General features: G+C 45.0%; 1 protein-coding gene across 1 annotated transcript; it reads left to right on the forward strand.

Annotated features, from left to right (window-relative positions):
* The first annotated feature begins 6,118 nt into the window (after nt 1–6,118).
* Nucleotides 6,119–18,943, forward strand: LOC134346177 (complement C1q tumor necrosis factor-related protein 3-like). The gene is made up of 4 exons (XM_063047494.1): nt 6,119–6,144; nt 6,231–6,296; nt 9,854–9,947; nt 17,624–18,943. The coding sequence occupies exons 1-4, from the start codon at nt 6,127–6,129 to the stop codon at nt 18,010–18,012; spliced, it is 567 nt and encodes a 188-aa protein (XP_062903564.1). The 5' UTR covers nt 6,119–6,126; the 3' UTR covers nt 18,013–18,943.
* Nucleotides 18,944–23,331: the final 4,388 nt, after the last annotated feature.

Here is a 23,331-nt window from a genome sequence, read left to right on the forward strand (position 1 = left end):
TTGTAATTGCACTTGTGTCCTGGGCCCAGGACTGGCCCTACAAAATGGTAACTCAGATGAACCTCTCCATGTCTGATGTCCCAATGAGGACTGTCTCATGGACCTCTGGTTTCCTCTTCCTGAAGTCTATAATCAGTTCTTTGGTCTTGTTGACACTGAGTAAGATGCTGTTGTGATTCAGCCAAATTTTCATTCTCTCTCCTGTATGCTGATTTGTCATCACCTTTGATTTGGCCTATGACAGCGTTGTCATCAGCAAAGTGAATATGGCTTTGGAACTGTGCTCAGCCTCACAGTCATAGGTATAAAGCGAGTAGATCAGGGGCCTAAGCACACAGCCCTGTGGTGAACCTGTACTGACGCAGGATTGTGGAGGAGATGTTGTTGCCAGTCCACACTAACTGGGGTCTGCGAGTGAGAAAATCGATGATCCAATTCCCTGCTGCATCAGATCCAGAGTAACAAGCAAGACCACAAAGTTGAATTGTGACTTCAGGAAGCAGAAGTCAAGAGAACACACACCGTCCTCATTGAGGGGTCAGTGGTGAAAAGGTAAGCAGTTTCAAGTTCCAGGGTGTCCAATGATCTCTCTTGGGCCCAATATGAATAAGACACAGGAAGCTCTACTTCACTGAAAGTTAGAGGAGATTTGATAAAGACTCTTGCAAATTTTCTAGCGATGTACAGTAATGAGCATTCTGACTGGTTGCATCACAGCCTTTGACAGGGGCTCCACTGTGCATGATTGATAAAGACTGCATTGTGTTGTAGAGTCAGTCATCTCCATCACAGGTACAACTGTTCAAACCACCGTGGACACCTTCAAGACACGGTGCCTCAGGAAAGTGGCATCCAGCATTAAGGGCCCTCACCCTCCAGGACATGACCTCTTCTGTTCGACTGCCATTAACCTCCATTTACTAGAGCTCCATTTAGCTCCGTTTAGCTCTGTTTTATTTTTTAATGTAACTTATTTTTATTCTTTCTTACTTCTCTTCTAATATATGTATATCTGTGCAAGACAGACTCCGGCGGATTGAGCAGACGAGACCAATGGAAGGTCCAACGGTCAAGAAGGCGGTCTCTGCAAGCGTCGTGGAACGTGTAGAGCAGGACAAGACACAGAAGACATCCTGGTCATCCACTGCGCCCAGTCCCATCTCCAGCCGTCTCGACTCTGCCTTGACACTGGATTCAGATGGGAATTGGGAAGAGAGAGTGAGGCTGACGCTGTGCAACTCTCCCTCACTTAAATCCAAATCACGCGCTAGTCTCAACACCATCATAATGGTGTCGAGGTCCTCATCGACGTTGACGATGGACGAACACAAAAATATCTGTGCACTTGTAATGCTACTGTGACACTGTAATTTCCTTTGGGATCAATATTGTCTCATTAGTGCATCAGGGAGGAATACAAGAATCACATACAACACTTTAAACAACTTCTTTCCATCCGCCATCAGATTTCTGAATGATCGATGAACCCATGAACACAACTTTGTTATTGCTCTTTGCACTGCTTATCTATCTCTCTGTCCATTTAGTAACAGTAATTGTGTTCATGTCTTCAACTGTGCCCCTGCCACAAAACAACAAACTTCACAACATTTCTCCTTGATAGTAAACCTGATTTCATTCTGAATATTTTACCCTCTTTACCCATTTTGTCTGTCAGCTCATTCCATATACTCACCACCTTCTGTGTGAAAATTTGCCTCTCAGATCCTTTTAAATGTTTTCCTTCCCACCTTAAACTGAACCTATCCCCCCAAGCTTTAGACTCCAGCCTGGGGAAAAGAATGTTCCCATCTACACTTTGTATGCCTCTCAGATTTTTAAGCTCATTTATCAGATTGCCCCTTATCTCCCAACATTCAAAGTTGTAAAGACCTTGCCTGGCCAACTTCTCCCTATAACTCAGGCCTTCTAGTCTTGGAATCATCCTTGTAAGTCTTCTCTGCATTGTTGCCAGGTTAAGCACAGCTTAACAGGGTGAGTAAAACTGCATATAGTACTCCATGAGGCCGCACCAATGTCTCACAACACTGCAACAGAGTGTCCCGACTCTTGTACTCAGTTCCATAATTGATGAAGGCCAGAGGATACAGTTTTTCACCTTTGACATCGATTTCAATGAACAATACACCTGTAGTTCTCAGTCTCCCAGTAGCATTACACCGTTGAGTGCCCTACCATTGGTAGTACAAGTTCTTAGAACAGAGGAACGTGAGAACTTGGAGCAGGCTAATTGATCCTGCTCCACCATTCAATAAGGTCATGACTCACCTGTCCATGAACTCCATTCCACCTGCCTGCCTTTTTCCCATAACCCTTCTAATCCCTGCTATGCAGAAATCTAAATACCTTTAATGAGGTGGCCTCTTCTGCTTCCCTGGACAGAGAGTTCCACAGATTCACTACCCTCTGGACAAAGCAGTTCCTCCTCACCTACTGTACATCCTAATCTACAGTGCCTATAAAGAGTATTCACCCTCCTTGAAAGCTTTCATGTTTTATTGTTTTACAACATTGAATCACAGTGGATTTAATTTGGCTTTTTTTGACACTGATCAACAGAAAGAAACCCTTTCGTGTCAACGTTAAAGCAGATTTCTACAACGTGATCTAAATTAATTATAAATATAAAACACAAAGTAATTGATTTTCACCCCCTTCAAGTCAGTATTTAATAGAAGCACCATTGGGAGGGACTACAGCCTTGAGTCTGTGTGGATAGGTCTCTATCAGCTTTGCACATCTAGACTCTGCAATTTTTCCCCATTCTTCTTTACAAAACTGCTCAAGCTCTGTCAGATTGCATGGGGATCATGAGTGAACAGCCCTTTTCAAGTCCAGCCAGATATCTTCAATTGGATTGAGGTGGACTCTGACTTGGCCACTCCAGGAAATTAACTTTGTTGTTTTTAAGCCTCTTCTGTGTAGTTTGGGCTTTATGCTTGGGGTCATTGTCTTGCTGGAAAACAAATATTCTCCCAAGTTGCAGTTCTCTTGCAGAGTGCTGCAGGTTTTCCTCCAGGATTTCCCTGTAGTTTGCTGCATTCATTTTACCCTCTACCATCACGGTAGGGATGGTGTGTTTTTGATGTGTGATATTTCACTTATGCCAAACATAGCGTTTAATCTGATGGCCAGAAATCTAAATTTTGGTTTTATCAGACCATAGAAACTTCTTCCAGCTGACGTCAGAGTCTTCCACTTTCCTTCTGGCAAACTCTAGCCGAGAGTTCATGTGAGATTTTTTTCAACAATGGCTTTCTCTTTGCCACACACGCATAAAGCTGTGACAGGTGAAGCACCTGGGCAACAGTTGTATGTGCAGTCTCTCCCATCTCAGCCACTGAAGCTTGTGACTCCTCCAGAGTTGTTATAGGTCTCTTGGTGGCCTCCCTCACTAGTCCCCTTGTAGCACGGTCACTCAGTTTTTGAGGATGGTCTGCTCCAGTCAGATCAACACCTGTGCCATATTCTTTCCATTTCCTGATGATTGACTTGACTGTACTCCAAGGGATACAGAGTGACTTGGAAATTTTCTGGTATCCGTCTCTTGGCTTGTGCTTTTCAATAACCTTTACGCGGAGCTGCTTGGAGTGTTCATTTGTCTTCATGGTGTAGTTTTTGCCAGGATACTGACTCACCAGCAGATGGACCTTCCAGATACGGGTGCATTTTTAGTTTTAAAACACATTGACTGCACACATGTCTCCAAAAACAGATCAATATTTAACTAGTTAGTTGACTTCTAAAACCAATTGGGTGCCCCACTGATGGTTGGTGTGAATACTTATGCAATCAATTATTTAGTGTTTTATATTTGTAATTAATTTAGATCTCTTTGTAGAGATATTTTTTCACTTTGACGTGAATAAATCTTGTTTTGTTGATCAGTGTCAAAAAAGCCAAATTCAATCCACTGTGATTCAATGTTGTAAAACAATAAAACATGAAAACTTCCAAGGCGGGTGATAACTTTTTATAGGCACTCTATTCTCCTAGTTCCTGTTCTGGAACGCAAATTAAAGTGTTACAGGTACAGAGAGAGAGAAGTGCAGGCAGACGATAAGGTGCAAGACCATTGCAAACTATTGTCAGATTGTGAATACATCTTCAACAGGAACCATTCAGCAGTTTTCTGCTTGTTTGACATTTTAAAAATGCATCACTTCACTCTTATTTGCATTGAAGTTTATTTGCGGCTCCTTGGCCCACTTCAGTTTATAACCAATATTCCTCTGTAATCTACAATAATTTTCAGAATCAAAAACACTTCCTAATTTGTATTGCCTGCCACTAGATGGTTGGATGTTTGAAGTAGCTGTTCATGAACATAATGGTGTGAGACTTCAGGCTTGTGTATCAGCCGCTGATGGGAGCTGTGAGAAGACAGCTTGGTCCATATGCTGGAATCTTTGATAATACGATCAGAATCAGCATCAGGTTTACTTTCATGGTCAAGACGTTCAGTTGTTGCTCAGACCGAACATCAAAATGGGGATGAAATGTGATCTAAGTGGCTTTGACCATGGAATACTTGTTGGTGCCAGACAGGGAGGTTTGAGTATCTCAGAAACTGCTGATCTCCTGAGATTTTCAGTCTCTAGAGTTTAGAAAGAATTGTGTAATAAACACAAGAATCCTGTGAGAGGCTGTTCTGCGGGCAAAAGCACCTTGCTAATATGAGCAGTTAGAGGAGAATGGCCAGACTGATTCAAGGCGACAAGAGGGTGACAGTCACTCAAATAAGCATGTGTTACAACAGTGGTGTACAGAAGATCATCTCTGAATGTACAACACATTGAACCATGAAGTGGATGGAGAACAGCAGCAGCAAACCACAGGCAAACACTCAGTTACAGGGGGTGCCGAATAAAGTGACCAGTGGACTGTGTGTGTGTGTGTGTGTGTGTGTGTGTGTGTATGTGTGTGTGTGTACTGCAAAAAGAGAACTGAAACTGTGAGCTAGTGTTCATGGTTCACTGACCATTCAGAAATCTGATGGTGGAGGTGAAGAAGTTGTTTCTATTACATTGAGTATGTGCCTTTGGCACCTGTAACTCCTTAATAAACTGGTGATGGAAACATAATGGTTTCTCAGTCACTCCACAATGCAGCAAAGGCACAACAGTACTTGACAGCAGGGTGCGATGATGAGTTCAATCCCCTCCCCAACAGTTACTGGAAAGTGTAGCCAGCAGAAAGCCAGCACTGGACTGATAAAATCAAACCTTATCATCATCGCAACTCTTGTGTTAATGTTTGGATACAAAGAGGGAAGGTGGTGCAGGAAGTGGGAAGGATACAGCATCCAAGGACAACTGTTGGAGCAATCAACATTTTGCCTCTGCGTTAGAGTGGGGACAGCTGACGTGGGATGAGAAAGGTGCAACATCGGGGCTGGAGTGGGTAGGGGAAGCTGCCAACATCGGGTAGCTGTCCACCTCTGTGCTGCCAACATCGGGTCATTTGACCAGGCTCACCCTCTTCCTGAGCTCAGCAAAGACACAGAGGATGCACATTATCAGTCCCTAGGCCCTGTATTAGTGAGGAAGCTTTCCCAAAGGAATGTTTGGGTCAGCCCTTCTCTTGAGTTACCTCTCTCCTACACTCCGATTGTGAGCTGTTCAGGGTTTGGCGACAGGGATTGGAGAGTCATTGTGGGGTTGAAGTTGGGAGTCGCCGGCCGAGTTCTGTCTGCAAAGGTCAGCAACGTCCTGGGGCTGCCAGCACATAGTTAGACCATAAGATTTAGGAGCAGAATTAGGTCATTCAGCCCATTGCATGTGCGCCACTGTTATATCATGGCTGATTTTTTATCACTTTCAACCTCATGCTCCCACTTTCTGCCCATAAAATTGTTTCTGTGCCTGAGTGGGGTTGCACAGCTTCCTGGTGCCCAGTCTGGGTACTGGGGGTACTTCCCTGACCTTCCAGTATTGATTCCAATTCTCTGTTCACACCTTCTGTGGCCCAGGATGTGGTTCTGCTTTCACCATAACAGAGAGATGCTTAACTGCTGGAGGGGGCAGGACTGGTGAGATCAGATGCTTATAAAGTCCTTCAGCAGTTCGGCAGCAAGTTAGACTGCGACTAATGGCAAGAGAGAGCATGGCATCCACAAAACTGGTACAGCTGAGCTGAGCTCACCAAGGTGATGTTTTAATCACTTGGTTCTTTCTGCCTGTCTAACATCTTGTTGATTTATTTTACAGAGATATCTGGTGTGTTTAATCTTCCTTCACACATGGACATCGGAAAGTCTTGGAGAAGATTTCCAGGTGAGGACAAATCCCCCTCTCTCCATCTTGTTCCCAGCCTTCCCTTGAATCTACACCTCTCCCATTTTGTCACCCATTTCTTACCCCAATGTGACAGCAGAATCAGAATCCAGTTTTTATTATCACCAACATATGCCATGAAATTTAGTGTTTTGTGGCAGCAGGACTGTGCAAGACATAAAACACTACTATAAGTTACAATTAGGGATATGTTAAACGTAAATAAATAGCGGAAAAAGAGAGCAGATTAGTGAGGTAGTGTCATGAGTTTATGGGCCGTTCAGAAATCCGATGGCAGAAGGGAAGAACTGTTTTGAAAACTTTGAGTGTGCATCTTCAGGCTCTTGTACTCCTCCACGATGGGAGTAATGAGACTGGGTGGTGGGGGTCCTGATTGATGGATGTTGCCTTCCTGTCCAAATCCTGTCTCCACTCCAAACAAAGTGCTGTCCATCTGGGAGAGAGCTGAAGGGACTTTCTTCACCCCAGAGGGGAGTGACTCTCCAGAGTTCTCGAACTCAGGGAGATACAGAGGATCAGTCACCGGGTGCATTTCCAAGCAGAAATCAAGTGTTTTTGAGATTGTCGGAGGCTAAATGGAGACCCAAAAGAAGTTTTTAAGCTAATGAGAAGCAAAGGGTGGAATTGCCATATATTAGAGAGCACGCATGCATTAAAAGTAAGGGGGAGTTTATGGGGGATGTGCAGGGCAGGTTTTGGCACTGACGGGGGTGGAGGACTGGAATGTGCTGCCAGGGTTGGAGGTGGAGGCAGATAGGAGAGTGACATTTAAAATGAATCCGGACAGACACACACACAATCACAACAAATGGAGGGCATGGATCACCTTCAGACTGAAGAGTTTTAGCTAGCACAGATGATGGGGTGAAGGGCCTTTTCCTGGGTCTCCTACATTCTGCCAGGGCAGTGGAGGGGAATGGGGGTTGGTGCAGAAGGGTGTGATGAGGTGACTGATCAGCTGTGGTTACCCTGACTGGTTGATCGTGTTGTGAGACACTCAGGAGTACAGTCTCCCCGCTGTGGATAATCGTCTCCCCATCTGCCCCCACTCACTCTCTTTTTGAACCTGCTGTCATGACCACTCTCCTCGTGGATCCAGTCCTTGACCCATGTTGATCCACTGGGCTGTCCCTCAACTCCCTCTCTTGTCCAATGTGGAGCATCCTTCCAAACCTGTACCCACCTTCGATGGGAATTTGTTTAGAATCCGCCCGGCAGCTTCCTGCCCTCCAAAGCCTTGTGGGACATCTCTGAGGAACAGAGCAGGACCTGAGGAAAGGGTAACCACTTCTCTGTGGAGTCTGTTGCAGATGAGACCACTGTCCATTCCACACTCCCTCAGCTGGGGTGACTGCCTTCACCTGTTCCCTCCCTCCCTCCCCCTCCCCACCCCCCTCAGCTCTCTACCCTCACCCTGTTGCAGCATTGTTTCCTCTGGTGTCGTCCAGGCACCTGTTCCTGCCCTCTCCCCTGCCACACCTTCCCCCAAGCCCAGCTCAGTTGCCCATCCCTGCTCACTGTACTCTCACCCCCACCCCTCTCCTGGAGCCCTGTGCTCTCTCTGAATTATCACCTGGGTCTCACATCCGGCACAGGGAAGCAGCCATTTCAGCAGATCAGCTATCGTTCAGCCACTCAACACCATTCCCCGGACATGCTTTCAGTATACAAGCTCTCTGGTCCTTCTTCCAGTTTGTCCTCAACCATTCTCCTGACCGGGCTTTGGTCACAGCCGGGCATTTCATCCTGTGTCTTCAGTCGTTCCAGACAGAGGGCATGGGCTATGTGCTGGGCTACCAATTAGTGCTGAAAGGTTGCCACCGGTCAGCACGAAGCGGTAGAAACGAATGGCCTGTTTCCATGTGGTACGTTTCTGTGTTCACTCAGACAACCCACGTCCACTGTGACACAGGGCTTTCCGTACTCCATCACCATCACTCCCTTAGTTACCAGCTCGTGGTTTCTGTCTCAGACTCTCTTCCTGTCTGTTCTCTCTCTCTCTGACTCTCTCCCTCCCTCTCCCTCCCTCACTCTCTCTCTCTCTCTCTCTCTCTCTCTGTCTCTCTCTGACACACACACACTCACACACAGCTCTGTTGCCCACTCTCTCTTTACCCCTGACCCTCTCATCCACTCTATTCCATCTCCCTCTCTCACACACACTCACTCTCTCTCCTCTCTGCCTCTCTCCCTCTGTCTCTGTATTTGTCTCTGTCTGTCTCTTGCCTCCTCCCTCTCCCTCTACTCCTTCACCAACCCCTCCCTCAGTCGATCCTGGATGCGGGGTGCACCTGGGAGTTGGCTGAGGAAGTGGGAGGTGAAGGATTGGGGCTGGGAGGTGATGTGAGCGGGTGAGGGAGTGAACAGCTCCTGGGTTTCAGTGTGATAGGGATCCTGTGGTCTGTGCTGACAGGGAAGGTGATTATGAAGGGTCCTGCCTCGGGTGGTGAAGGAGTACAGCATGCTTGACTTTACTAGTCGAGGCAGAGATGAAGAGCCAAAAGATTACGCTTCAGTTTTATAAACTCTAGTTCGATTGCAGCAGGAGTATTGCATTCAATTCTGGATGCACTATTTCAGGAAGGATGTGGAGTGTTTGGAGAGGTTGCAGAAGAGGCTTCTGAGAGGAATAGACAGTAGACAGCCAGACAGGGTTGAGATGTCTAACACCAGAGGGCATGCATTTAAGCTGAGGGGGGTTTAAAGGAGATGGGAGGGACTGGTTTCCCACACAGAGCGTGTGGGTGCCAGGAATGGTGGTGGAGGCAGATACAGTAGAGGTGTTCACGAGGCGTTTTGATATGTCCATGTATTAGATTGGCACAGCCTGCCGGGTGAACTGTCCTGTCATGAACTGTCCATTTTCTATGTTCTGTGTAGACAGGGAGGGGAGGGACAGGGGTGGGGTGGGGGAGGGATCAGTGTCTCTGTGTGAACAGTCACAGCACCCGGGTGTTACCAAGGTGATGGTCACCCTAGACCCTCAACCACAGACAAATCACCCCATGACACCCATACCTAGAAATCCTGATTCCAGATCCCACAACATCAACCCCCATCCAGGGAACCCCATCACACATACCCCACCTTGAGAAACCCCACCCCAGAAACCCCCACACAGACCTTTCATCCCCAGACACCCACCTCCAGGCCCTTCACCCCTGGGACTTCACCCCAGAATCTTCACCCCCAGACCCTTCACCCAGACCGCCACGCCAGACCTGTCATCCAGATTCTTCACCTTCAGACTCATCACACCCTGATCGCCCACTCTCAGACCCTTCACTCCGACTCTCACCAACCAGACCCTCCAGGCACATCACAGCCCAGGACCCCCAAGCTCAGACCCTTTACCCCAGACCACCACCCCCAGGGGAGTCAGTGTTCATCGGGTGAATGAGGTTTGAACGCCCTCTCTATCTGACGTTCTTTACAAGTAAATTGACAGTGATTCCCGAAGCCGACACATCATCCTGAGCAGGACGAAGATCAGAAATGATGCTTTTGTAAATTGTATAAACGTGTTTTTGTTTTAGACATCTGTCTTCGAAGCATCTGGACAACAGAATGTTTTGGAGTTTATTCAGCAGGCCATGAAAAAACTGAGACCCGGGTCCAGTCTGGGGCCAAGTAAGTTGACTTACACGATAAGTTTTAACTGCAATAAAAAACAGAAAATGCCAGTTTGCATGGTCGGGAATGGGGAGAACAGAGTTAATGTTCCAGGTCAAAGATCTTACATCACAGCGAGGAAAAGTTCAAATAAAGCAGGTTAGAATAATCCTGACAACTGATCCCTGGCTGAGATATTTGTACAATGGTTCATCACCAGTGACGTGCTAGCTGACCGGAAGATAGTGAACGTAATGATTTTATTTCAGAAGGGTGACAACCAAAGACCGGGGAAATATAGGCCAGTAAGTCTAACATCTGTGCAGGAGGTAGTAAGTTATGGAGAGGATTCTGAGGGATAAGATATTTCTTACATACACCTGTTAGGGACCATTCTCCAGATACCTTACCAATGGAGAAGATTCTGAGGGATAAGATACACAGACATTTGGAAAGGCAGGATTTGATTAGGTGTAGTCAGCATGGCTTTGTGCATAGATAGTCATGTCTTACAGACTTAATTGAGCTTTTTTCTTTTTAAATCTTTTTATTGAGTAAGTATACAAAAAAGGTAAGCCATATAAACATTAATACAATGTTAAAGTATAATAAAATTCCAAAAGATAACAATACCAAAAAGAAAATACTACAAACAATGTAATTTAAGCATAAGAAACCAAGATAACATAATAGTATACTAGATTTTATATATATCAATGGAAAAAAAAGAAAAAAAAACCCCCAAAAAAAACCCACCGTGCAACTAACTAAAAGCAAAGCAAAGCAATGGGCTAACTTGAAACCAAACAGAGTTAAACTTAAAATCACGTCCTCAATCCCGACCTCCATTAAAACAGTGAGAAAAGAACAAGAAGGGTAAATATTACATTAAATGAAAATATCGAATAAAAGGTCCCCAAATCTGTTCAAATTTAAATGAAGAATCATAAAGGTTACTTCTAATTTTCTCCAGATTCAAACATAAAATCGTCTGAGAAAACCAAAAAAAGGTAGTTGGAGCATTAAGTTTCCTAAGTACTATACTTTCTTCCTTTCCAATGCTTCCTCCTATATATATTTTAGATTCGATAATTAACCTTAATCCATGTCAGAAAGGTGCATCGGCTATGATTTATAATATTATTATGAAACTTAGGAAAGCTCCATTTGATAAGATTAGGGTAGATTGGGAACAGGAATTGGGGCTTACCATTTCTGTGGATGATTGGGGGCAGATTTTACAATTAGTTAATACTTCCTCTATTTGTGCTAAACATTCCCTAATTCAATTTAAAGTGGTTCATAGAGAACATATGTCCAAAGATAAGTTAGCGCGTTTTTACACGCATATTAATCCTTTCTGTGATAGATGTTCGGGGCAGATAGCCTCTTTAACTCATATGTTTTGGTCTTGCCCTACTTTGGAAACTTTTTGGAGAGATATTTTCAATATTATTTCTAAGGTATTAAATATAGATATCTCTCCTCACCCTATTACTGCTATCTTTGGACTACCTAAAATTTCTAGTAATCTTTCCCCTTCAGCCCGTAGAATGATTGCATTTCTTACTTTGATGGCGAAAAGATGTATTTTGACTTAATTGAGCTTTTTGACCAAGAAAGTTGATGAGGGTAGGGCAGTAAATAAGACCATAATAAGACCATAACACATGGGAGCAGAATTAGGCCATTTGGCCCATTGAATCTGCTCCACCATTCAATCATGGCTGATCTTGTTTTTTTCTCCTCCGCAACCCAGTTCCCGGCCTTCTCCTCATAACCTTTGTGGTGTCCGATCAACAACCTATCAATCTCTGTTTTAAACACACCCACGACCTGGCCTCCACAGCTACCTGAGGCAACAAATTCCACAAATTCACCAGCCTTTTGCTAAAGAAATTTCTCCGCATCTCTGCTTTGAAAGGGTGCCCCTCTATCCTGAAGCTGTGCCCTCTAGTCCTAGACTATGGGAAACATCCTTACCACATCCACTCTGTCTTTGGGGTCTGAGTCCATAGGACGCTCAAAGCAGCCGCACAGGTTGACTCTGTGGTTAAGAAGGCATATGGTGTATTGGCCTTCATCAATCGTGGAATTGAATTGAGGAGCCGAGAGGTAATGTTACAGCTATATAGGACCCTGGTCAGACCCCACTTGGAGTACTGTGCTCAGTTCTGGTCACCTCACTACAGGTAAAATGTGGAAACCATAGAAACGATGTAGAGGAGATTTACAAGGATGTTGCCTGGATTAGGGAGCATGCCTTATGAGAATAGGTTGAGTGAACTCAGCCTTTTCTCCTGGGAGCAATGGAGGATGACAGGTGGCCTGATAGAGATGTGTAAGATGATGAGAGGCATTGATCTTGTGGATAGTCAGAGGCTTTTACCCAGGGCTGAAATGGTTGCCATAAGGGGACACAGGCTTAAGGTGCTGGGGAGTAGGTACAGAGGAGATGTCAGGGGTAAGTTTTTTACTCAAAGAGTGGTGAGTGCGTGGAATGGGCTGCCGGCAATGGTGGAGGAGGTGGATACGATAGGGTCTTTTAAGAGACTTTTGGATAGGTACATGGAGCTTAGAAAAATAGAGGGCTACGGGTAAGCCTAGTATTTTCTGAGGTAGGGACATGTTCGGCACAACTTTGTGGGCTGGAGGGCCTGTATTGTGCTGTAGGTTTTCTCTGTTTCTATGTGTTATACCCCCTTGCCCTTCTGAATTCCAGTGAGTACAGACCCAGAGCCATCACATGTTCCTCATATGATAACCATTTCATTTCTGGAATCATCCTTGTGATCCTCTGGACCCTCTCCAAATCCAGCTCATCTTTTCTAAGATGAGGAGCCCAAAACTATTCACAATACTCAGCGTGCAGCCTCACCAGTGCCTTATCAAGCCTCAGCATCACAACCTTGCTAACATGGCATTTGCCTTCCTCACCACCAACTCTACCTGCAAGTTAACCTTTAAGAGTGCTCTGCTCAAGCATTCCAAGTCCCTTTGCATCTCAGAATTTTGGATTTTGTCCCCATTTAGAAAATAGTCTGCACATTTATTTCTACTACCAAAATCCATGACCATGGATTTTCCAACATGATATTTCATTTACCACTTTCTTGCCCATTCTCCTAATCTTTCTAAGTCCTTCTGCATCCTACCTGTTTCCTGAAAACCACCTACCCATCCACCATTCTTTGTATCATCTGCAAACTTGGCAACAAAGCCATTTTAATCTAAGGCATAAATCCAAGGAGAATTGACTAAATGTTTACGTAATTGGCTTGATGGCATAAAGCAGAGAGTGATGCCAGAAGATTGGTTGTCAAACTGGAGCCCCGTGTCTAGTGGTGTGCTTCAGAGGTTGGGCTGTGCTCATTGTTGTTTGTCATCTATATCATCGATTGGGAAAAGTATGTTCAAATCGCGATTAGTAAGTTTGCAGATTACTCTAACGTAGGAGATTTATGGACAATGAAGGTTATCAGAAATTACAGGGGGTGGTGGTTAGCTGAGTACGTAGACCAAGGAATGGCAAATGGAGATAAATTCAGTGATGGCAAGATTTGTATTTTGGAAAGTCAAATTCAGGTAGAATATTCACGGTGAAAGGCAGAGCCCTGGGTGATGTTATGGAACAGAAGGACCTTGGAAGGAAAGTGTATAGTTCACAGAATAATGTGGTTTTAGCATGCTGACCTTCATAAAGCAGAGCAGTTAGTAAGGAGGGAGTAGGGAGATCAAGGTGCAGTCGTACAAGACACAGATAAGGCCACACTTGGAGTATTACGTTCAGTTTTGGTCATTCTGCTATAGGAAAGATGTTATTAAAGTGGAAATAGTGCAGAAAAATCCACTAGGATGGTGCCAGGACCTGAGGGACTGAGTGAAAAGGAAAGACTAGGGTTTCATTCTTTAGACACTAGCAGACTGAAAGATGGTCTAACAGAGGTGAATAATTTCAAGAGGGGCATAGATAGGGTGAATATATTGAAGCTTTTCCCAGTGTTGGAGAATCAAGAACTAGAGGATATAGCAATAAGGTGAAAGAGGAACATAAGGGACAACTTTTTCACACCAGGGGTGGTATCCATGTGCGGTGAGCTGTCAGAGGAAGTAAATGAGGCAGGTACGATGTCAACTTTTAAAAGAGTTGGACAGGTCCAGGGATTGGGAAGGTTAGAGGTTAATGCACCCATTCTCTGGTACGTGGGACTAGCTTGGATGGGCACTTTGGTCGGCATAGACCAATTTCCATGGTGTTTCCGCATTGCATCACAATAATTCCAAGTGCGGGGAAGTCAAATATGGAAAAGACATACAGAGCAAGTGGTAGAGCAGAAGGGAATGTTGGGCAAGGGGTCCAAGACTGTGGTTCCCTCAAATCGGTAGCATAGGTAGGTAGGTAGGTGTAGAAGGTGTATGACATGCTTACCTTCAGAGATTGGGCATAGAGTATAAATTTGGGGCATTATGTTGCAACTTTACAAAGCCGTGGTTAGCCTACACAGATTATTGAATGTAGTTCTGGTCACCCCCGGGAAAGATATGAATGAGTCAAAGAGTCATAGAGTCATAGAAAGTACAACTCAGAACAGGCCCTTCGGCCCATCTCATCTGTGCCAAACCATTTACACTGCCTAGTCCCATCAACCTGCCTCTGGACCATAACCTCAATACCTCTACCATCCGTGTACCGACCCAAACTTCTCAAACATTGAAATTGAGCTCACACGTGCAGCTCATTCCACACTTTTACCATCCTCTCAGTGAAGATGAAAACAAGAGATGGGATGTTATGTTGAAGTTATCTAAGACATTGGTGAGGCCTAATCTGGAATATTGTGTTCTTCTTAAACAATTCACCTTCCCCCCTTAACCCATGACCCACCCAAACTTAGTAGAAAAAGTCTGCTTGCATTTACCCTGTCTGAACCCCTCATAAAATTCTGTATACCTCTATCAAATTTCCCCTCAGTCTTCTACATTCCAAGGAATAAAGTCCTAACCTAATCTATCTTTCCTTGTAACTCGGGTCCTCCAGAACTGCAATATCCTTGTAAATTTTCTCTGTACTCTTTCAACCTTATTTATATCTTTCCTGCAGGTAAGTGACCAAAATTGCCCACAATACTCCAAATTAGGCCTTGCCAATGCCTTAGACAACTGCAACATAACATCCCATCTCCTGTTCTCAATACTTTGATTTACGAAAAACTCTCTTTACAACCCTGTCTACCTGTGCTGCCACCTTCAGTGAATTATGGACCTGTACTTCCAGAACAGTTTTTACTACCACAATCCTCAGTCCCTGCTGTTCTCTATGTGAGACCTACCCTGGTTGGTCCTATTGAAGTGCAACACCTCGCATTTGGCTGCATTAAACTCTGGGGAGGTTGCAGAGGAGATTCACAAGGTGACTGGTGATTTGTTCATTATTGTCAGAGAAACGTAAGGGTGGCTAAGTGCTAGATCCCACAACAGATTAGAGTGGCCATCTATATGTGGAGCCACAGCAGATGGGCAAGGTTTTTAATATTTACCATTAGCTTTTACTGTGCAAAAAATGCTTGATACTAAATAAATGTCAGAAATGAGTGGTGTTTTCAGGACCTTGTACAACCAACCAGGGAGGAGGTATTGGCAGCCTTACAGATGGTTAAGAAGGATAAGTCCCCAGGACGTGACCATGTACATCTTGGACCTTGTGGGAAGATGGAGAAGAATTAGTCCTTTGCAGTTCCCTTGTGGAGATACATTTGTATCATCTTTAGCCACAGGTGACGATCTCAAAGACAGGAGGGTGGCTAATGTAAGTTTATCTAAGAAGGGCAGCAAAGACAAGCCAAGAAACTACAGTCCAGTAAGACTTGTCATCAGTGTTGGATAAGTTACTGGAGGGGATTCTGAATGACTGGATCTTGTTTTGATATCCAAATGAGTTTGGATATACAAAGTCTAAGCATGTGCAGTCGGCCCGGTTTTGTATGCAGGGAATCATGTCTCACAAACGTCTTGTGTTTTGAAGACATAACCAAGACGACTTATGAGAATAGGGCACTGGATGTTGTCTTATATGGACCTTAGCAGGGCTATTGACATTATCTCTTATGACAGGCTGGTTGGGAAGGATAGATTACATGGGATCCAGGAGGAGATAGCAGATTGGATTAATAATTAGCTCAGAGGTAGCGAGCAGAGGGTGATGTTTCTCAGAGTGGAGGCCTGTGGCTAGTGGTGTATCACAGGGGCCACTGCTTGGATCTTTGTTGCTTGGTTAGTGAGTCTGCAGATGATACTACAATTGGTGATATCATAGACTCTGAAACAGATTATGAAAAATTACAGGAGGATCTTGATGGATGGGTAGGTTGGTTGAAGATTGGAAAATCCAGGTAAATGAGAGGTATTGCATTTTAGGGCATCAAACCAGGGTAGAACTTGTATAGTGAACAGAAGGGCTTTGGGACGTGTTGTAGAGCAGAGAGACATAGGAGAGAAAATGCAAGGTTCACTGAAAGCAGTGTCACAAGTAGATTTGGTGATGAAGAAGGCATTCGGTAAGCTGCCATTCATCAGGCAGGACATTGGGCAGTTAGGATGCTGTTGGTGAGGCCGCTTGTGTGTACAGTTTAGGTCACCCTGTTACAGGAAATCCGTAACTAAACTGCAAAGAGTGCAACAAAAGCTTTATCAGGATGCTGCCTGGATTGGGGGTGGGTCCTGAGTTACAAGGAGAGGTTGCAGGGACTAGGACTTTATTGCCAGAAATGTATGAGATTGAGGGGTGACCTGACAGAGGTAGATGACATCAGGAAGGGTATGGACAGGGTGGAATTACATAGTTGTTTTCCCAGGGAGAACATGTGTTCTGAACGGGAGGGCGTAAGTTTAAGATCAGAGGTGAGACATTTATAAGGGACATCAGAGGCAGCTTCTTCACACAAGAGTGCTGTGCATTTGCACTAAGCTGCCAGAAAGAGTTAGGCACATTAGCAACATTTGCCAAGCAGTGCCACAGCAGCGAGAGTGCCAGTGCCTCATGGCAGCAGAGTGCCAGGTTCGATCCCAATTCTGGTGTCGTGCACATCCTCTCTGTGACCATGGCATTGCGTCTCATTCCCTCCAGTTTCCATAACAACAACCAGTTGAACCTCTTCTTCCCCATCTCCAAAGTGTCCACCTTCCTGTAATACAGTGGCAGAATGCATATAACACTCCAAATGTGGCCTCAACATTTACAGCAATGCACCTGCAACAGAACTCACGGATTAGGACTGGCCTGGTTTGGAATTTTGGTCAGCATGGACCAGGTCTTCCTGTAGACATTCCAGGAGATGGATTACCCGGACAGTGCAACCTACCCCAGTGTGTGGGAGTGGGAGAGGAAATGGGCCTGGGGAAAAGTGATAGAGAAAGGTATTAGAATATAGGATAGAGAAAGGTAACACGAAAGGTGATAGATTAAAGGGGAATGAGTGTGTGGGGGCATAAGAATGCCCTGAGAGCTAGCATTGACTCAAAGAGCTGAACAACCTTATAGAGGTAGACAGAGCTTACTTGTCCAATACTGTGAGAGTCTCTGTCTCCACCACTGATGTCACAAGCTGATATGATCATCTGATATGGTCCCTTGTTTTGTTGTGGCTGCTTCTGGGATTGCAAAGCCTCAAGGTCATCTCCATCATGCTGTCTTTCAGGTGCTGAAATTGTCTTTGATGCCCAGCTCCAAGGAAATGGGCATACTGTGAAACCAACAAACCCCATCATCTACGACATTGTCAATGTGAACAAGGGAGAGGGCTACAACCCTACAAGTGGGAAGTTCACCGCCCCGAGGTGTGGTCTGTATTTCTTCAGCTATTTGTCACTCCCGGGCAGAGGGATAACAACTGACGTTCAGCTCATGAAGAATGACAAGGAAGTTAATTTGATCCACAGTGTCCTGCCCAAGAATAGTTCTCAGTTGTCCATGAGAAACAAAATCCTTGAACTCCACAAAGGGGATCAAGTGTGGGTGCAACTGGTCTCTGGTAACCTGTGGAGTGAAACAGGTTCCCTCAGCTTCCAGGGCTTCCTACTAGCGTAGTAGGTTGTCCCAGCACGCTTTGCCTCTGCAAAACCTTTGTGCTCTGCAGTTGAAAATGCTTCACCCAGGCAGATATGTTATTGAATAAACAAGAAAAACTCACTGGGAATAAGTTTAGCTGATGGATGAAGTGAGACAGGGAAACACACAAGCATTGGCCAGCAATAGATGAGAACTGGAACGTTGTCTTTGTTAAAGCGTCTGAAGGCACAAAACTGGAAATATGCTTCCCGGGAGTGGCAGACGACCACTCAGCCCATCCATCCTGACCTGTGGGTTGTGCTGAGCCCAACCTCAGAAAACATGATTCCTGACCTTTACCATTACACTCTGTAAAGATATTGTAACCTTCTGTCAGCTTTCCTCCTCCCAAACACAGGCTCAATGTGCTCATGTCTCCTCACACAACACAACCTCCGCCCCATCCAAGATATCAGCTTTGTGATCCTTTGCTGCACCCATGTACTCCAGGCCCATCCCTTCTTATGCTGAGCAACCAAACCGTCCACAATATCCCCACAGACTGTCCCTGCACATCAGTCTTCATGATCGCTGTATAAGGTGACAAGGTCGCTGTGAACACTGACAAATTACCACCTGTTAATAAAAAAGCTCGTTTGGGTTTTTGTCTCCCAAAGTGATTTCCCACATTATATTCCAACCACCATGCTGTTACTGTTCCCAGTCTGTTTTCTTCACCCTGAAGTCTCTCTGCATCTTCCTCATAGCCCCCACTGATATCTGACGTATTCAGAACGTGACCATACCCTGTGGCGAGCATCCACACCTCTCTTCTAACACACAACCATCCCTGTGTAATCCATGAATTATGTACCGATGATGATCCCGCAATGGTTACTCTAATGACTGTAATTTCACTGGCTGATGTAGCTGACTGCTGAATTTGTGAATGCAAAATTAAATGCATTGTTTGGATGAAATATTCTGTCCTGTTCTTTGACTTTCATTATTTCCACAATTTGCTGTTAATTTGATCACATATGTGAATATTAGTCTCTGATCGATGACTCGCTGAAAACCTCAGTCAGTCTCCCACTTCAGTGATTGAGTTGAGAGAGTTTGGCCTGGATCTCCCATTGGTTTGTCAGCTGCCTGAGGCTATCACTCTCCTGTCCTTAAACAACAGTTAAACAACTGTGACAGAATCTCCCTCTGGAAGACCATCTTACTGCAGGGACCTTGGAGGGTTCCATCAATGTTTTTTCGTTCATCTCCTCCATGGAAATCCCTGCAAATATCCCCATGTTAACAGTTTTAACAGAGGAGCTAGGGAAGAAAGCTGTAAAATCCCGAAACATAATGTATAAGGAGTCTGAAAAATTTGCAGAGCTGAACACTAATCACCTGAACTGAATGGTCTGCACCCTGTAGGTGTGAATGGACAGGGGCTGCAGAGAAAAGGAGACATTGGTTGAATTTTGTCAGAACTCACTAAATTCTGCAAAGCTTCCACAAGTAAGATAACAGCCAGTGTGGCCACCTTGTTCCCTCATGTGGGAGCGCTGAGATACAGGTGTCCCTATGGAATGGTCAGTGGTCACTATGAGGAAGAGGTAAGTTTTACCTTTCCTGGTGTACAGATTGTTTCAGAACACTTTCTCTCAGAGATGGTGGGAACAGTTTCTCTCCAGAGAGAGCTTGAAACTTCAAGGTCCAATATCTGAGCTGTAGAGTGCTGTTCTAATTTGCATTAATTCTATTTAGACCATAAGACATCGGAACAGAATTAGACCATTCAGCCCATCAAGTCCGCTCTACCATTTCATCATGGCTGATCTTGGATCCCATTCAACCCCATACAACTACCTTCTCACCATATTCCTTGATGCCCCAACCAATCAGGAATCTATCAATTTCCACTTCAAATGTATCCACGGATTTGACCTCCACTACCGGCTGTAGCAGAGCGTTCCACAGATTCACCATTCTCTGTCTAAAAAAAATTCCTCCTTACTTTTGTTCTACAGGGTTGCCCTTCAATATTGAGACTGTGCCCTCTAGTTCCTAGATATCCCTACCAGAGGAAAGATCCTCCCCACATCCACCCTATCCAGCCCTTTCAACATCTGGTAAGTTTCAATGAGGTCCCCATGCATGGTTCTAAATTCCAGTGACTACAAGCCAAAAGCTGCCAAATGCTCCCCATATGTTAACCCCATCCCAAAATCATCCTTCTGAACATCCTCTGTACTCTCTCCAATGACCATACACCTTTTCTGAGGTAAGAGGCCTAAAATTGTTGACAATACTCCAAGTGTGGCCTGACTAGCACCTTATAAAGCTTCAGCATTATCCCCTTGTTTTTATATTCTATTCCCCTTGAAATAAACACCAACATTGCATTTTCCTTCTTTACTACAGACTCAGCCTGTGAGTTAATCTTCTGGGAGTCTTGCACGAGGACTCCCAAGTCCCTTTGCACCTCTGATATTTGAAGTTTATCCCCATTTAGATAAAAGTCCGCACTATTGTTCCTTTTACCACGAAGGCATTATCATGCATTTCCCAACACTGTATTCCATCTGCCACTTTTTTGCCCATTTGTCCACCTTGTCTAAGTCCTGCTACAATCACATTGCTTCCTCAGCACTACCTACCTCTCCACCTATCATCATATCAAACTTTGCCACAAAGCAAACAATTCTACTATCTAAATCATGGACAATGTGAAAAGTGGTGGGCTCATTACTGACCCCTGACGAACATCACTAGTCATTGGCAACCAACCAGAAAATGCCCCCTTTATTCCCACTCACTGTCTCCTGCCTTCAGCCATTCCACTATCCATGCCAGTATCTTTCCTGTAACACCACAGGATTTTTTCTTGTTAAGCAGCCTCATGTGAGGCATCTTATCAAACACCTTCAGAAAATCCAAGTAAATGACATTCACTGCCTCTCCTTTGTCCACCCTGTTTGTCACTTCCTCAAAGAATTGTAACAGATTTGTCAGGCAAGATTTCCCTTCACAGAAACCATGCTGACTTTGACCTATTTTATCAGTAGTCGCCAAGTACTTTGAAACCTTGTCCTTAATAAAGTATCCCAGCCACTGAGGTTAGGCTAACTGGCCGAAAAGTTCCTCTCTTTTGTCTTCCTCCCTTCTTAAAGAGTGGAGTGACATTTGCAATTAAATAATAAATGAAATTTGCAATTATTTCTCCTTCTCATCCTTCTCCACTGCCCGTCTCCACCTTCCTCCCCAACGCCCCCAGCACATCCCCACATCCCTCTGCACCACTGATGTTCTTCCTCTGCTCCGTGCTCCCAGTCAAAAGCACAGAGGCACCCGCAGTACACCATCCACCCTGTGTACCTCAACTATATTTCCAGTATGTTTCAGTTCAACATACTCATCACTCCTACATCACCACTGTCATTCCCCCCTCCCCAATCTCAGCCCCACTCCCCCACTCTAGACCACTGTCATTCCCCCCTCCCCAATCTCAGCCCCACTCCCCCACTCTAGACCACTCCCATTTCTCCTCTACACCCTACAGTACTCCACCCTCCTTCTCTGCAGCATCTCCACACTCTCTCTGCACACACACTCCCTGTTGACGTCATTTCCCACTTTTTACTTTCCAGCCATTCCAGGGAGACCCCGTTGGTCTGAGGGAGCAGCCAGCTGCGGTGTTTCCCCTGCCTGGTCCGTGGAGGGGTATCCCGGACCAGTAACCCTGTCTCGGACATCTCTGAGGGTGCTGGTATGACGCAAACTCAGCACACCTCTGAGATTCTGCTTCTGCTTCTGCCGGTTTTGCCTGACGACTGAAGGGGTCTGGTGAGGAGCAACTGTTCCAGCTAACAGACAAAAGGGTGCAGGGAGGGTCAGTGTCCCACTCCTTTAACGTCGCCAGAGAGTTAAACCCATCCCCGGTCAGCCTGACCCCACAGGACAACTGTGTGTGTGTCTGTCTGTGTGTCTGTCTGTGTGTGTGTGTGTGTGTGTGTGTGTGTGTGTGTGTGTGTGCCTGCGCGTGTATGACTGTAACAAGGGAGAAATAGTGAGTGATACTTTATACTTCATTCTTTATTGTCGCCGAATAATTGATACTAGAACGTACAATCATCACAGCGATATTTGATTCTGCGCTTCCCGCTCCCTGGATTACAAATATTAAATATTAAAAATATTAATAATAGTTAAAATTAGTAAATATTAAAAACTTAAATTATAAATCATAAATAGAAAATAGAAAAATGGAAAGTAAGGTAGTGCAAAAAAACCGAGAGGCAGGTCCAGATATTTGGAGGGTACGGCCCAGATCCAGGTCAGGATCCGTTCAGCAGTCTTATCACAGTTGGAAAGAAGCTGTTTCCAAATCTGGCTGTACAAGTCTTCAAGCTCCTGAGCCTTCTCCCGGAGGGAAGAGGGATGAAAAGTGTGTTGGCTGGGTGGGTCGTGTCCCTGATTATCCTGGTAGCACTGCTCCGACAGCGTGTGGTGTAAAGTGAGTCCAAGGACGGAAGATTGGTTTGTGTGATGTGCTGCGCTGTGTTCACGATCTGCTGCAGCTTCTTTCGGTCTTGGGCAGGACAACTTACATACCAGGTTGTGATACACCCTAGAAGAATGCTTTCTACGGTGCATCTATAAAATTAGTGAGGGTTTTAGGGATAGGCTAAATTTCTTTAGTTTTCTCAGGAAGTAAAGGCGCTGGTGGGCCTTCTTGGCAGTGAGCTCTGCTTGGTTGAACCAAGTCAGGTCATTTGTGATATTGACCCCGAGGAACTTAAAGCTTTTGACCTGTTCCACTTGCGCACAACCGATGTAAATTGGGTCGTGCGGTCCACTACTCCTTCTGAAGTCAACAACCAATTCCTTCGTCTTGCTGACATGGAGGGATAGGTTATTGTCTTCGCACCATACCACCAGGTTCTTAATTTCCTCTCTGTACTCAAACTCGTCATTACCTGAGATACGGCCTACAATTGTTGTGTGATCAGCAAACTTATATATTGAGTTTGATGGAAACTTGGCTACACAATCATGGGTGTACAGTGAGTACAGCAGGGGGCTGAGTACACAGCCTTGTGGGGCACTGGTGCTCAGAGTGATTGTAGAGGAGAGCTTGCCCTTATTTTTACAGCCTGGGTCCTGTCTGTGAGGAAGCTGAAGACCCAGCTGCAGATCTGAGTGCTAAGACCCAGGTTCCTATAGTCATGATAGTCACGTTTTGTTCAATTCTGTGGATCAAGCATTTTATTCAAAGTTCAAAGTAATTTCATTATCAAAACACATAAACATCAGCATATACTATCCTGACATTCATTTTCATGTGGACATTAACAGTAA

The sequence above is a fragment of the Mobula hypostoma genome, chromosome 5, assembly GCF_963921235.1.
Source record: "Mobula hypostoma chromosome 5, sMobHyp1.1, whole genome shotgun sequence".
NCBI classification, from domain to species: Eukaryota; Metazoa; Chordata; class Chondrichthyes; order Myliobatiformes; family Myliobatidae; genus Mobula; species Mobula hypostoma.